Source organism: Salmo trutta, chromosome 30, assembly GCF_901001165.1.
Source record: "Salmo trutta chromosome 30, fSalTru1.1, whole genome shotgun sequence".
NCBI classification, from domain to species: domain Eukaryota; kingdom Metazoa; phylum Chordata; class Actinopteri; order Salmoniformes; family Salmonidae; genus Salmo; species Salmo trutta.
Window position 1 is genome coordinate 13,575,197 of NC_042986.1, and position 15,048 is coordinate 13,590,244.

General features: G+C 41.9%; 1 protein-coding gene across 2 annotated transcripts; it reads right to left on the reverse strand.

Moving 5' to 3' along the window:
• Window positions 1-292: 292 nt before the first annotated feature.
• csrnp2 (cysteine-serine-rich nuclear protein 2) lies at window positions 293-14,447 on the reverse strand. 2 transcript variants are annotated; one of them, XM_029722813.1, is made up of 5 exons: window positions 13,730-14,447; window positions 11,693-11,865; window positions 9,737-9,999; window positions 9,263-9,559; window positions 293-3,986 (listed from the first exon to the last, which is right to left on the reverse strand). In XM_029722813.1, exons 2-5 carry the CDS (start codon window positions 11,850-11,852, stop codon window positions 3,009-3,011), a joined length of 1,698 nt encoding a protein of 565 aa, XP_029578673.1. In that variant the 5' UTR covers window positions 11,853-11,865; window positions 13,730-14,447; the 3' UTR covers window positions 293-3,008. The 2 variants fall into 2 exon arrangements, with proteins under 2 accessions (XP_029578673.1, XP_029578674.1); XM_029722814.1 differs by lacking the exon at window positions 13,730-14,447 and adding an exon at window positions 11,040-11,146 and having other exon boundaries at window positions 11,693-11,813.
• Between the last annotated feature and the right edge of the window lie 601 nt (window positions 14,448-15,048).

A 15,048-nucleotide genomic window follows, 5' to 3' on the forward strand; every position in this document is an offset into this window, starting at 1 on the left:
AGATTAAACTCACTTTTTTCAAAAGTATCATCTACATTTCAGTTTATACGCGGCTGTGAATCTTAACTCTCCAATCTGGTGCTGGCCAGCCCCTGCAGAAAGTCTTCACCCTGGATCTTATCCAGGTAACAGATTGAAGTCTCTAGTGAATGTTCCGTACGAATGGCTTCTGAAGTTGTTGACGACATTCTGTCCTTTTTACAGCTCATGTATGCCACCTGGGAGACAAGGACTCAGTAATATAACACAACAAATAGTCAAGGGAAAAAAGTAGGCCATCATACAATCCAAATCAGAGTTTGTGTTTTATTTTTTTAATGTATCTTTTCATTTACATTTTTTTTTTGTATAAAACATTTTTGTCCACTTTAGGCAACAGTTAGCATAAGAGTAATTATCACAGCTTTGAGATGAAGTCCAACCAAACCTCAGTCCATCTTTTCAGTCACACACACACACACACACCTCTGCTCGTACACACAGACACATACAAACATAATAATCATATAATCACATAGTGGGTTGGAGCTCATTTAGTGCAGTGGTCCCAAACCTAAATCTATTTCATAGGAAGCCAAAGACGAGGACTCAACAACAGGCAGCTTTTCAGTTTCACTCACCAATTACTTAGAAGCTGGAACTGTGTCAAGGTAAGCAACGGTGGGAAATACATCTATACGATTGAGAAGATCACCACGAGTCTTCAGAATGAATCAGAGCTGGAGACTCTTATTAAATCTTCTAGAAACGGGTGCATGATGACAGCAATGAATCAGGTTTGAAACCACTGCTTTGGTGCAACTCTTAAGCATGATCATATTGCTAATACAACAAATGAAGGCAAAAAGACATATCAGAAAGCTCATGCACAGCATCTCATCCTGTGTTAGTTAGGCCCATAATACAGTACATGATACACTGGGCAAGATGGCAGCAAGCTTTAAAACAGATCAGTCAAGCGAGGATGAAGACTGTGCATAATGAGTCGGCACACTCACATACATAGGTCAGCACAAACAGGCACAGCACAAAAAATACATTTAAAAGACCAAAATATGTTATAGGATCGCATTTACATATACTGACAACCTATACAGTATGTCATTCAAAGCAATTATCATCATTTGCAGACAGTGTGCCACAGCCATTGCGTCCCTGTGTCAGAGGGCTTAATGTAACGCTTCCCTCGCCACAGAAATGGTCGGTCACAATGCCATTTCTGATCAAACTTTCGATCAGAAACGTTCGTGATTCAATGTCCATCAAGATACATGTAGTCCTTGACATTATATATTTCTCGTAACTTCAGAAAAAGTGACACATGTTTGAACCTATCACAGCACCTTTTAGGAAATATGACTAATTGTATGCACGCCCCACCCCCCCCACCCCCCCAACGAACTCAAACACACACAAAGACAATCAAACAACGTGCACACACATCCATACACACTCAACAAAAACTAATGCAATTAAGGTTTTGTCATATCCTCTTTACATAATTTAGCAACATAACATCATTTTTCTGTATTTCTGTATTACTACTTCAAACAGCTTTAGGCTTTCAGTTTCTTTTAAGTCTTTAAATTATATTTTGAAAATGACGTCGTCATATGACTTAAAATAGCTGTGTTTCATAGAGAATCTCATCATATGACGTGAAGACGTGAAAGACAAAGCAGGTCTATTTTGTCCCTTCAGCATTACATGGTCCACTTCACATGGACTCTGACCACCTGTACGCTCATCTGACATGCTAACTAAAAAACAAAGACAGGTTTCTTTCGTTCACTGATTAAACAGAGATCACAGAGACTTCTGTTGTTGCTCAATGTCAACAGCATCCCAATTTTACAAAGACACGTTGTTAAAAGAAGTGTTATAACATTGTAATGGTCACTATTATAGGGTAAACTTGTCTTTTAATAAATAAACTGTGTTTGCATGAGAGGTCTAAGGTAGGTAGACCCGGAGAGACGCTATTTAGAAAGAGGAGCCGGTACAAACCTTTTGATCTTTACAAATATTTTACCCCAATGCAGCGAGGGGCACATACCACCCTGTGCCTAGACAGACCACAACATGAAGACCAAACAAGCAGCTCTTTCAGCTCTGCCTTTCCCATTTCAAACACTTATACAGTACACCAAAAACAAGTATTTCCAGGATTGTTTGTTAGGTCTGGAGGGGGAGGGGGTAGGTAGGTAGATACTGCCAGTGGCCCTAATTTGGCTTCAAAGCTTACAGCTAAAAAGCTGGACAAAGTGTACCAGACCAGTGTGACATTTACAATGCTAGCCAATTAGTCAAACTTTTTCAACACAACTGGTGTTTATTGTATCGCTCTACGGTATCCAACAGAGCACATATTCTTCTTAACCTCACCTTCTTGTTTTAACCAAGCCACTGGAATCCAAAGAATGATTCTGAAATGCTCCCTTGACCAACGTCTCCGAGAGCAAATGTTAACACTCACACCACCACATCGTCTCTTAGTGGTGCCGGGAACTAAAAACAACACTACTTAGTTCTCAGTTACTGAGTTACACCTCCCAGAGAAACATGCGTGCTTCTGGAGTCATTTCTTTCGTTAAGGCCAACCAGGCAGCGTCCCAAATGGCACCGTATTCCCAACACAGTGCACTACTTTTGACCAGAGCCCTATGGGCCCTGGACAAAAGTAGTGCACTATATAGGGATTAGCGTGCCATTTGGGACAGGTCCCATGATCTCCAGCCCCGTTGGAATGAGAGCATTTCATTGACTTCCAACTGAACTGACAGTACTACTGCGGGGGAAAGATCTGGGTGTGCTTTCAGGATGATTTTCCCTCCTTCACTTTATTTTAATGGACAAGCTCATTTCTTCCAAATCGATTTTTCTAGTAATGACGGTTACTAATATGAATTCTAACCTGTAACATCATAGTCATTGTCTATCCATGTAGTGTAGGCTTTATTCAGCTCAAAATGAAGCTATTGTGCAAAACATTGACAGAGGTGCTAGTACTAAACCTCAGGGGGCAGCGGTGGGTACAACTCTCCTTCTGTGGCCAGGCAGGCCTCCTCCTGACACTGCCCTTCTAAGGAGCTTTGCTGGGGGCTGAATGGTAACTCCTTAGCCCCCACGCCATTCTCTGAGCACAGAGCCACCGCGGGCGAAAACTCGCCCTCATCCTGCCCGCAGGTATTCCCTCCATGCTCATCCCTCCCTCGCTGCTCTCCTCCCCCTGGTTCTCGCTCTACACACGCCTCCTCCTGCCCAGGCAGAGACTTGTGAAACGTTTCGTTCTCCATGGGACCTATCTGATAGTAGAGCAGGGAGGAGGAGGCCGGGTCTTTGAGGCCACCACAGGGGTTGTCCCCCTCCCCATCTCCCTCCTGGTTCTCTGTGATGCAGAGCAGGTTAGCCCCAGTGGGGAACGGGCCCTGGAGGAGGGAGATAGGGACCCCCTCCACCCCAACCCCTGTGTCCCCAGGCATCTCCCCCTGCAGGGCCCCAGGCAGAAGGCACAAAGCCTGCTCCCCCAGGCCTCCTGCTCCCCCCCTGCCCCGCTGCGCCTCCTCCTCCTCCTCTTCCTCCCTCATCCTCTCCTGCTCCTCTGCACTTTGCAGGTGGAGCACAGCGGTCTCGTTCTCCCGCTCGAGGCAGGCCTGGTCAGTCAGGAGGTCCTGAGCCTCTAGGACCATCTGGACCTCTCTCTCCTCTGTCTCTAACTCAGAGTCCAGGCCATGGGCCCCTGTGGACAGGTCAAGGTCTGGGGAGGGAGGCCTGGTGGAGGAGGGGGAGGACAGCAGGTCAGACTCTGCATACTGTTCCCCCCCGACCCCGGCCTTCTGCCCCAGCAGCCTCCTCTTCTCCAGGTCCAGCTTCATGATGGTGTGCATGTAGTGTGTTCGCACGCGGAGAGGGTTGAACTCGATGCGGCCTGCCGAGTTCCCACAGCCATCACGAGAGCAGCCACAGGGAAAAGACATCCTGTCCACCTGGAAAGAGAACAACATTTGAGAGAACATATACAGTCATAAAATACTCAGCAAAGACAGTTTGTCTGTAAGACATTGATTTGCTGTTTATCTTTAGACAAATTCTGACAAATGTACTAGGGCCGTGACGATACCAGTATCGCAATACTCATTAGTATCGTGGCAAGGAAACAAAACCCGAAGCGGATGTAACCTCTAGGAAAACAGCCCTAATGTTGGAAACATCCAGTGTTTTCCAAGCTGTAGCACACAATATTTTACATACAGCAGGTTTTTAAAGGGCTAAAGACTTTGGTCTTCATCGTGCTTTCATTTTTGCATTGGTAAAAATATTGTGATACTGGTATCATCACAGATCTAATATGTACTGAGTGCTGAACAGATACAGTACCTCTCAACTCCATAGCCTTCTGTTATAAACTCCTTATCACGCACCAACACACACAAATGGACAATGACTCCCACACAAAACCCACACACATTCACATGCACACACACACACACACACGCATACTGACACAACACACACACACACATACCTACATATTACACACACACATACATTTTTATACTCATCATTTGCTGCTGCTACTCTGTTCTTTATTTTACTCTTATTATTATCTATCCTGATGCTTAGTCACTTTACCCTGCCTTCATGTACACATCTACCTCATACCTTATTATTATCTATCCTGATGCTTAGTCACTTTACCCTGCCTTCATGTACACATCTACCTCAAATACCTTATTATTATCTATCCTGATACCTAGTCACTTTACCCTGCCTTCATGTACATATCTACCTCAAATACCTTATTATCTATCCTGATGTCTAGTCACTTTACCCTGCCTTCATGTACATATCTACCTCATACCTTATTATTATCTATCCTGATGCCTAGTCACTTTACCCTGCCTTCATGTACACATCTACCTCATTATTATCTATCCTGATGCCTAGTCACTTTACCCTGCCGTCATGTACATATCTACCTCAAATACCTTATTATTATCTATCCTGATGTCTAGTCACTTTACCCTGCCTTCATGTACATATCTACCTCATACCTTATTATTATCTATCCTGATACCTAGTCACTTTACCCTGCCTTCATGTACATATCTACCTCAAATACCTTATTATTATCTATCCTGATGACTAGTCACTTTACCCTGCCTTCATGTACATATCTACCTCATACCTTATTATTATCTATCCTGATGACTAGTCACTTTACCCTGCCTTCATGTACACATCTACCTCATACCTTATTATTATCTATCCTGATACCTAGTCACTTTACCCTGCCTTCATGTACATATCTACCTCATACCTTATTATTATCTATCCTGATGCCTAGTCACTTTACCCTGCCTTCATGTACACATCTACCTCATTATTATCTATCCTGATGCCTAGTCACTTTACCCTGCCGTCATGTACATATCTACCTCAAATACCTTATTATTATCTATCCTGATGTCTAGTCACTTTACCCTGCCTTCATGTACATATCTACCTCATACCTTATTATTATCTATCCTGATACCTAGTCACTTTACCCTGCCGTCATGTACATATCTACCTCAAATACCTTATTATATATCCTGATGTCTAGTCACTTTACCCTGCCTTCATGTACATACTGTATCTACCTCAAATAACTTGTTATTATCTATCCTGATGCATAGTCACTTTACCCTGCCTTCATGTACATATCTACCTCAAATACCTTGTTATTATCTATCCTGATGCCTAGTCACTTTACCCTGCTTTCATGTACATATCTACCTCAAATACCTTATTATTATCTATCCTGATGACTAGTCACTTTACCCTGCCTTCATGTACACATCTACCTCATACCTTATTATTATCTATCCTGATGCTTAGTCACTTTACCCTGCCTTCATGTACACATCTACCTCAAATACCTTATTATTATCTATCCTGATACCTAGTCACTTTACCCTGCCTTCATGTACATATCTACCTCAAATACCTTATTATCTATCCTGATGTCTAGTCACTTTACCCTGCCTTCATGTACATATCTACCTCATACCTTATTATTATCTATCCTGATGCCTAGTCACTTTACCCTGCCTTCATGTACACATCTACCTCATTATTATCTATCCTGATGCCTAGTCACTTTACCCTGCCGTCATGTACATATCTACCTCAAATACCTTATTATTATCTATCCTGATGTCTAGTCACTTTACCCTGCCTTCATGTACATATCTACCTCATACCTTATTATTATCTATCCTGATACCTAGTCACTTTACCCTGCCTTCATGTACATATCTACCTCATACCTTATTATTATCTATCCTGATGCCTAGTCACTTTACCCTGCCTTCATGTACACATCTACCTCATTATTATCTATCCTGATGCCTAGTCACTTTACCCTGCCGTCATGTACATATCTACCTCAAATACCTTATTATTATCTATCCTGATGTCTAGTCACTTTACCCTGCCTTCATGTACATATCTACCTCATACCTTATTATTATCTATCCTGATACCTAGTCACTTTACCCTGCCGTCATGTACATATCTACCTCAAATACCTTATTATATATCCTGATGTCTAGTCACTTTACCCTGCCTTCATGTACATACTGTATCTACCTCAAATAACTTGTTATTATCTATCCTGATGCATAGTCACTTTACCCTGCCTTCATGTACATATCTACCTCAAATACCTTGTTATTATCTATCCTGATGCCTAGTCACTTTACCCTGCTTTCATGTACATATCTACCTCAAATACCTTATTATTATCTATCCTGATGACTAGTCACTTTACCCTGCCTTCATGTACATATCTACCTCAAATACATTGTTATTATCTATCCTGATGCCTAGTCACTTTACCCTGCCTTCATGTACACATCTACCTCAAATACCTTATTATTATCTATCCTGATACCTAGTCACTTTACCCTGCCTTCATGTACATATCAACCTCAAATACCTTATTATTATCTATCCTGATGACTAGTCACTTTACCCTGCCTTCATGTACATATCTACCTCATACCTTATTATTATCTATCCTGATGCCTAGTCACTTTACCCTGCCTTCATGTACATATCTACCTCAAATACATTGTTATTATCTATCCTGATGTCTAGTCACTTTACCCTGCCTTCATGTACATATCTACCTCAAATACCGTATTATTATCTATCCTGATGCCTAGTCACTTTACCCTGCCTTCATGTACATATCTACCTCAAATACCTTATTATTATCTATCCTAATGCCTAGTCACTTTACCCTGCCTTCATGTACACATCTACCTCAAATACCTTATTATTATCTATCCTGATGCCTAGTCACTTTACCCTGCCTTCATGTACACATCTACCTCAAATACCTTATTATCTATCCTGATGCCTAGTCACTTTACCCTGCCTTCATGTACATATCAACCTCAAATACCTTATTATTATCTATCCTGATGCCTAGACACTTTATGTACAGTTGAAGTCGGAAGTTTACATACACTTAGGTTGGAGTCATTAAAACTCGTTTTTCAACCACTCCACAAATTTCTTCTTAACAAACTAGAGTTTTGGCAACTCAGTTAGGACATCTACTTTGTGCATGACACAAGTAATTTTTCCAACAATTGTTTACAGACAGATTATTTCACATATAATTCACTGTATCACAATTCCAGTGGGTCAGAAGTTTACATGCACTAAGTTGACTGTGCCTTTAAACAGCTTGGAAAATTCCAGAAAATGATGTCATGGCTTTAGAAGCTTCTGATAGGCTAATTGACATAAACTGAGTCAATTGGAGGTGTAACTGTGGATGTATTTCAAGGTCTACTTTCAAACTCATTGCCTCTTTGCTTGACATCATGGGAAAATCTAAAGAATTCAGCCAAGACCTCATGAATAAAATTGTAGACCTCAACAAGTCTGGTTCATCCTTGGGAGCAATTTCCAAACGCCTGAAGGTACCACGTTCATCTGTACAAACAATAGTACGCAAGTATAAACACCATGGGACCATGTAGCCGTCATCCCCCGCTCAGGAAGGAGACGCGTTCTGTCTCCTGGAGATGAACGTACTTTGGTGTGAAAAGTGCAAATCAATCCCAGAACAACAGCAAAGGACCCTGTGAAGATGCTGGAGGAAACAGGTACAAAAGTATCTATGTCCACAGTAAAACGAGTCCTATATCGACATAACCTGAAAGGCCGCTCAGCAAGGAAGAAGCCACTGCTCCAAAACCGCCATAACAAAAGCCAGACTACGGTTTGCAACTGTACATGGGGACAAAGATCGTACTTTTTGGAAAAATGTCTGATGATCATCTGGTCTGATGAAACAAAAATAGAACTGTTTGGCCATAATGACCATCGTTATGTTTGGAGGAAAAAGGGGGAGGCTTGCAAGCAGAAGAACACCATCCCAACCGTGAAACACGGGGGTGGCAGCATCATGTTGTGGGGGTGCTTTGCTGCAGGAGGGACTGGTGCACTTCACAAAATAGATGGCATCACAAGGAAGGAAAATTATTTGGCTATATTGAAGCAACATCTCAAGACATCAGTCAGGAAGTTAAAGCTTGGTCGTAAATGGGTCTTCCAAATGGACAATGACCCCAAGCACACTTCCAAAGTTGTGGCAAAATGGCTTAAGGACAACAAAGTCAAGGTATTGGAGTGGCCATCACAAAGCCCTGACCTCAATCCCTTAGAAAATTTGTGGGCAGAACTGAAAAAGTGTGTGCGAGCAAAGAGGCCTACAAACCTGACCAGTTACACCAGCTCTGTCAGGAGGAATGGGCCACAATTCACCCAACTTATTGTGGGAAGCTTGTGGAAGGCTACCCGAAACGTTTGACTCAAGTTAAACAATTTAAAGGCAATGCTACCAAATACTAATTGAGTGTATGTAAACTTCTGACCCATTGGGAATGTGATGAAAGAAATAAAAGCTGAAATAAATCAATCATTTGCTCTACTATTATTCTGACATTTCACATTATTAAAATAAAGTGGTGATCCTAACTGACATAAGACAGGGAATTTTTACTAGGATTAAATGTCAGGAATTGTGAAAAACTGAGTTTCAATGTATTTGGCGAAGGTGTATGTAAACTTCCGACTTCAATTGTATATAGTTCCATTCTTGTGTATTTTATTATATTCTTCATGTGTTACTGTTTTATTTATTAAACTCTGCATCGTTGGGAAGGGCTCGTAAGCAAGCATTTCATTTGATTTAACACACCTGGCACTTGATGCCAGCCTGGCTGCAGCCACAGTGACGGGGGTCACAGTAGAAACGGCAGTCACAGCCACACTCCTCCCTGGAAAGCCTGATGGTCCGTAGCTCAGCCTTCTCCCGGGCATCTATACGGGCGATACCAGAGGCCCTGAGCAGTGCCCGACGCCGCTTTGTGGGAAGCGGCTGCAGGAAGAAGCAGTCGTCCACCTCCACACCCTCTACATCCAAGTCGTCGTCTGACACATCCTCCAGGGTCAGCAGGTCAGCCTGGGCACACTCCACCGTACCGTTACGCGTCAGCTAGAGAGGGGGTGGAAGTTATACATACACGTTCCTCACTAAAACCTGATTGTTAACTTAAGATATGCTTGTGTAACTAGCGCTGAACAGGGATTCCCCGATTGAAACCTCAGGAGGTCCTGAAATTAAAACCATAACACTTTCAGGTCTCTCGGAACGACCAATGCTTGACCTCACCTTTATCTTGCGAGCGTTGAGCTTCTCCTGGCGGAGGTGTTGGCGTAGGGCGTGGCGGTGACTGGTCTCCTGCTCGCGGACGAACTCTCCCAGTGTGTATCGACGGATGGAGCAGTGGTGGCGTGCCATGCCTAGGGAGCTGCCCCCCTGGCTGGGCACGCTGGTAAAGCCCTGCCGCCTGGGGAAGTAGTACACCGTCACCACATCGAACCGCACCCGCTTCCGGCCTGGAGAGGGCTTGTGCCGTCTTAGGATGGAGGTTGCTGGAGAGGGCGGAGGGAGGTGGAGAAAAGAGCAGGGAGGAGAAAGAGGTAAGAATGGGTGAACAGTTTCCATAGAGTGGTTATTACCACAGATAGTATAAGGGTTATTACAGACTAACAACCCTTTCATACACTTTAATGCCAAGCCTATTTTTAGACAGACTTGAAATTATCCTTTTACTTCACGAACGATCTGCCTAGAGTAGTCATGCATCAGTCTAATTGGTAAGAACCTTAGCCGACAAGTAATGCTGGTTGTACCGTACACACTTAAAAATAAAGGTGCAAGTTGGAACCAAATAAGGTTCTTGAGAGTGATCTGAAGAACAAAAATGCTACGGTTCTTTGAAGAACCATACAAAAACCCCAAACCAGAAATGTTTCGGCCCTCCAGCACAGGAATTGAAAAGTCCTGCCGTGAGGTTTTAAGCCTTATTTGCATATTTCCCAGGGTTCCTTTCGAGAGAATTTTAGAGTTACCAGTACCACCCATGACCATGTTTGCTAGTGACAGACATGGTTATGGTATTTATTCATTTTCAGTTGTGTGGCCTACACCAATTGAGATCCCATGGGATCCTAAATATGTTGGCATAATATTTTTAAGACAATACAATAAATATTTCATAAGGCCTTCTTTTGAGGGCCTACTTTTAAGCTAATATAGTGTCCTGAAACTTATAGTTTACAGGCCACATCAGGCCTGCATGTCACATTATGCTGGCTTGCAAAGTGATGTGTAATTCCTATTGGAATCCAGCCAGAGTTGGGATATCCAACATTTGGAATTTTAATTCATCCGCAACCTGCATTCAGAACCACTGCCACGGTTGGGAAGACTAATGCTGCATTTAGACGAGGGATGCAAAAACTGTCAAACAAGTCAGCATAGCAGGACAAGAAATACTGTTACGGCAAAAGCAAGCCAGCACGACTGTATGTGTTGCTATGGTGATTTCAGTAAACAAACAGTGCAAATCAACATTCCGTAGGAGGCAAAGGTGAAATAGTTTTTAACTCTGGCGGAAAGTCCCGTCTACCTTGGCAGCTGACGTCATTCATCGCCAGCCTCAACAGCATTTTACCGTTGTGCTCTCATTGAAAACAATGACATCTGGTTTGCCGTCTAGCGTCTACCTCGTACCATCTAAACACAGCATAAGATACAATATGAGACTACCTTAAACATCTAAACTGGAACAACCATTTCAGGAACGGTAGCAATAAGTCCAAGTAACAGATTGGAATAGTTTAGAAAATGTATGTTATTTATATTTGAGTAGCATAAGCTTAATTAATCAATTAAACATAAAAATATTGAAACAAACAATTCTAAAAAACAACTTGCATTAGAGCATGCTGAGAAATATGATACTGAAGGGCGTGGTGTTTGGTTCAGCTCTGGTTACTAACACCAACACTGGAGTTATTTTACACCAAGTGTTAATTTAACTCTTGAATCAACACTAGAAATGTTACAATTAAATATCAACACTGGTTAACACTGGACAATTTGCTGTGTGCTATGAAAGGGACACATCTGCAGGCTTCCAAACATTTCAAAAACCTTTTAGAGTTCTGAAGGTTCTTGAATAACTCACAGGTTCTTTATCGGGCAAGGGTTCTCCAAGGAACCTGAAGAGCTGAGGAAGAACCATTTGAGAACCATTTTCCAGTGTAGCATAGCCCTTACGTGTGAGTGCAGTGCTGGAGGGGGGGTTGAGGCTGTCACAGCTGTCAGCACTGTCACTGCTGGAGATTTCATCGTCAGAGTCCTTTGGTGTAGAGTAGGGAGAGCCACTGTCCACCTCCTCAAATCTTCGCTTGAGGCTGAGAGACGAAACTGCCTCCATGGAAACTAGATGTCTGAAGGTGGAGAAAGAGACAAATTATGTTCAGAGACAGACAGAAGGTATGCAGCCGTCACAGACAGGGATAGAGTATCAGCCTGGCACATATGCGTAGGTACACAATTGGAATGAATGAATGAATGAATGAATGAATGAATGAATGAATACAATAGTGAAGGCCATGGAGGCCTATCTAGACATTTTACACCAAAATGAACTTTCATCAAGCCAAGGCATGAGAATAAGACACAGCAGACGTAGTAATAATACATATATCCTATGGGCCCATCTGAATAACAAAATAGTATATTATTCCACTGTAACTGTTTAGAAACATCTCTTAATTAAATCAAATCTGGATCAATTCCTGATACCACACCGAGGTGACATCAGCTTTTTGCTACAGCCTCACTCTCCTTTCATCTGTATTCCTAACCCATCACTCCCTCTCTTTCTGTCTCGCATGAAAATCCTGCTCCAAAATCATTGAGTCTGGGAAACGTCACCATGGCAACTAGGAAAGCAGCCAGGGGTTTATATGAATGGCTTAGAAGAAAAAAATTGTTCTGTAGATAGATAGCCTTATGTCCCTTTAGCTTTTCCTTTAAAAACAAAGCGCAGGACCCTTCAATAGCACGGGATTTGGATGCCAGAAACAGGTCACTCCGGCAACACCAGAGGGTCAAATAAGGGCCATGCTGAGACTTTTGAATAGACTCTCTCTCTATACCCCTGTGTAGGCCTACTGTAAGCCATATGTGTGCCCCTTCATGGTTTCAATGATCTTCATATCCACATAAATAGCATCCCCAGCCCTCCGCACCTCTCTGATTCAGAGGGGTTGGGTTAAATGCAGAAGACACATTTCAGTTGAAAGCACTCAGTTGAACAATTGACTAGGTATCTCCCTTTCCCTTTCCATCCCATGAGGTGAAACCAACCCTCAGAATTCAAATGTGATCGTATAGCCCTATGGAAAATGAGGGACTGCAACTTATTGCTTCTCTGTTGATGTTTCACTAGAATATAGCCTATTGATTATTACTATAGAGATTGCATTGCAAGTAAATGTGTCTCCATTGTTTTTTTACAGAGGAAAAGTATAATGCACGTTATGTATGATCCTTATTACAGAAGGACCTTTCAGGAGGTAGCAACAATCTCCTACACAAAACATGGTGGAGTTACTGCAGAAAGTTCCTAAATGTCACTAAAAGATTTGACTGATATGATTACAAGCATGCAGGTTCATCATGTGACACTGTCCACAACCAAGAGGCCCAGACAGCCAAAATCAGTTAATGACTAGACTATTACATACAAAGGACAATGTATCAGGCCTTGGTTCTCATACTGTGAACTGGTAGGCTTTGTAGAATTCAAAATCTGTTACATTTCTATATTCTTCAGCAAAGCATTAGACATTACAAATGGCTATCAGAAGAACTCAATGAAACATATTCCATGACGATGACCTAATTTAGTTGAAACAAATTAGAGTAGCCAGTATCCTATACTATGTTATTAGAATTGCAATACTTTACATAGGCTAGACTCAATAGTATACATTTACAATAAAGGAGGACAATACTGTATGACAATCAGAGGAGCTCCGACAGTCCTAAAACTACGCACAGTGTAGGCTACTTGCTGATAATAAACCTTTCAACCGACCGAGTGACTCAAACGGCCGCAAACGACAACAAACTAGATTTCGTGAAAGGACGATCGAATGACTGGGTGCAGTAGGAAATCATGTAAATCTAACTGCCAGACACAGGAGCCTCGACCGGTCCCGTCTCTCCAGCATACCATGTCACCCCCCTTGGCAAAGACAAACTACCATGTACAACGTTAATAAACCCCCAAATGCCCCTTACCTTCGGCAGAAAAGGACCCTCTTCTCCCGATCAAAACGCGGAACGTTCCTTTTATTCACCGATGATTGTTCTTGGATCTTGTAACGCCCTATTTAGATTTTTCCCCCGACAGTTTTAGCTTCTCTCTAGTTGTAGGCTAAAGCTTTTAACAGTAAAACGAATTGTTCATTTGTTCAGTGTGAATACTTATTTATGTGATAGTCAGCCTACTAATGCAGAAATAGTGTAACGAACTAACTGACTACATAAAGGGCATTTGTTTTATGGTCGCTTCCAGGAGTGCATGTTCCATTTAACTTTGACGTAGCGATCCTAAAGCCGGGGCAGGCGGTGGGAAAGAAGGACGTCAAACAGTTTAGTTGACATTTATTAGGCTACTGACATTATCCGTTTCGTTTAAGACGTTACAATTTGAGATAACTGCTGGATGACTTATCTTCCTGGTTTGAGCCTTTAAATGCTTGCATTGGAAGAGCAATCCGCTGACATCTGTTTCGTTTATCCTTTCTTTGCAATGGTGGTTTCAATCGGATCGATGTAGTTTTTCTTCAAGTATAATGCCCGTTACGTTCTTCGCCTTGTTTGGTACAGTAATGTCAAAATGTTACGGAATTTCTGCCAGATTGACGTCCTCCTTTTCCTCGCCTCTGCCCCGGTTTGTTACAAAGTAACAATAGAGTAAGGAATGCTACAGTGTAACCGTATACTCATTGTGACATCACAAACTTACTATGCGCCACGCATGCCGGGAAGTGTAGTCATAATGAGCTCTTTGTCCATTCTCTGCGATCGTGCATTCCATAATTCCAATTTTGTAATAAGCAATACGATGGATAACACGAATGACTTGATTTTTAAATCATAGTTTGAAATATATGCCTTATATTTCACACTTTCCTCTCAAGGTGTTCCTTCATATCAAAAAGGCAAAATTGCCATAGCAAACCATTTTAGCAAATGTACAAAATACAATGAATACTAGTATTTCTGACATGGGGTTATCCTTAACCAGCTATTGTGTCCAACAAGGAGTCCAAACTCATTTAGTATATATATATATATATATTTGGCCAATATGAATCTGCCTTTGAATCTTGCCATCCATTTTTAGACTTCATTTAATATTTATCCATTGTTTATTGAAGAATATAGGCTACTGGTAACTTCTAGATGCCTCATGAGCATAGTTTAACTATCTTACTCCATCAGAACCAAAAATAAGCTGTTTAACACATTTGTAAATAAAGTGAATGTTAAACACTGTAGATCATTATATCATGGATGGTCAGTCCCTGTATGCAAAGCTCTGTCCATTAGCT

Bases quoted from the DNA above. Each gene is read 5' to 3' on its own strand.
- csrnp2 (XM_029722813.1), bottom strand. From the start codon at position 11,852: ATGGAGGCAGTTTCGTCTCTCAGCCTCAAGCGAAGATTTGAGGAGGTG. The intron at 10,000-11,692 runs GTAAGGGCTATG...CGCCCTCTCCAG, and splicing joins CTCCAGCACTGCACTCACAC to CAACCTCCATCCTAAGACGG. The intron at 9,560-9,736 runs GTGAGGTCAAGC...CCCCCTCTCTAG, and splicing joins TCAACGCTCGCAAGATAAAG to CTGACGCGTAACGGTACGGT.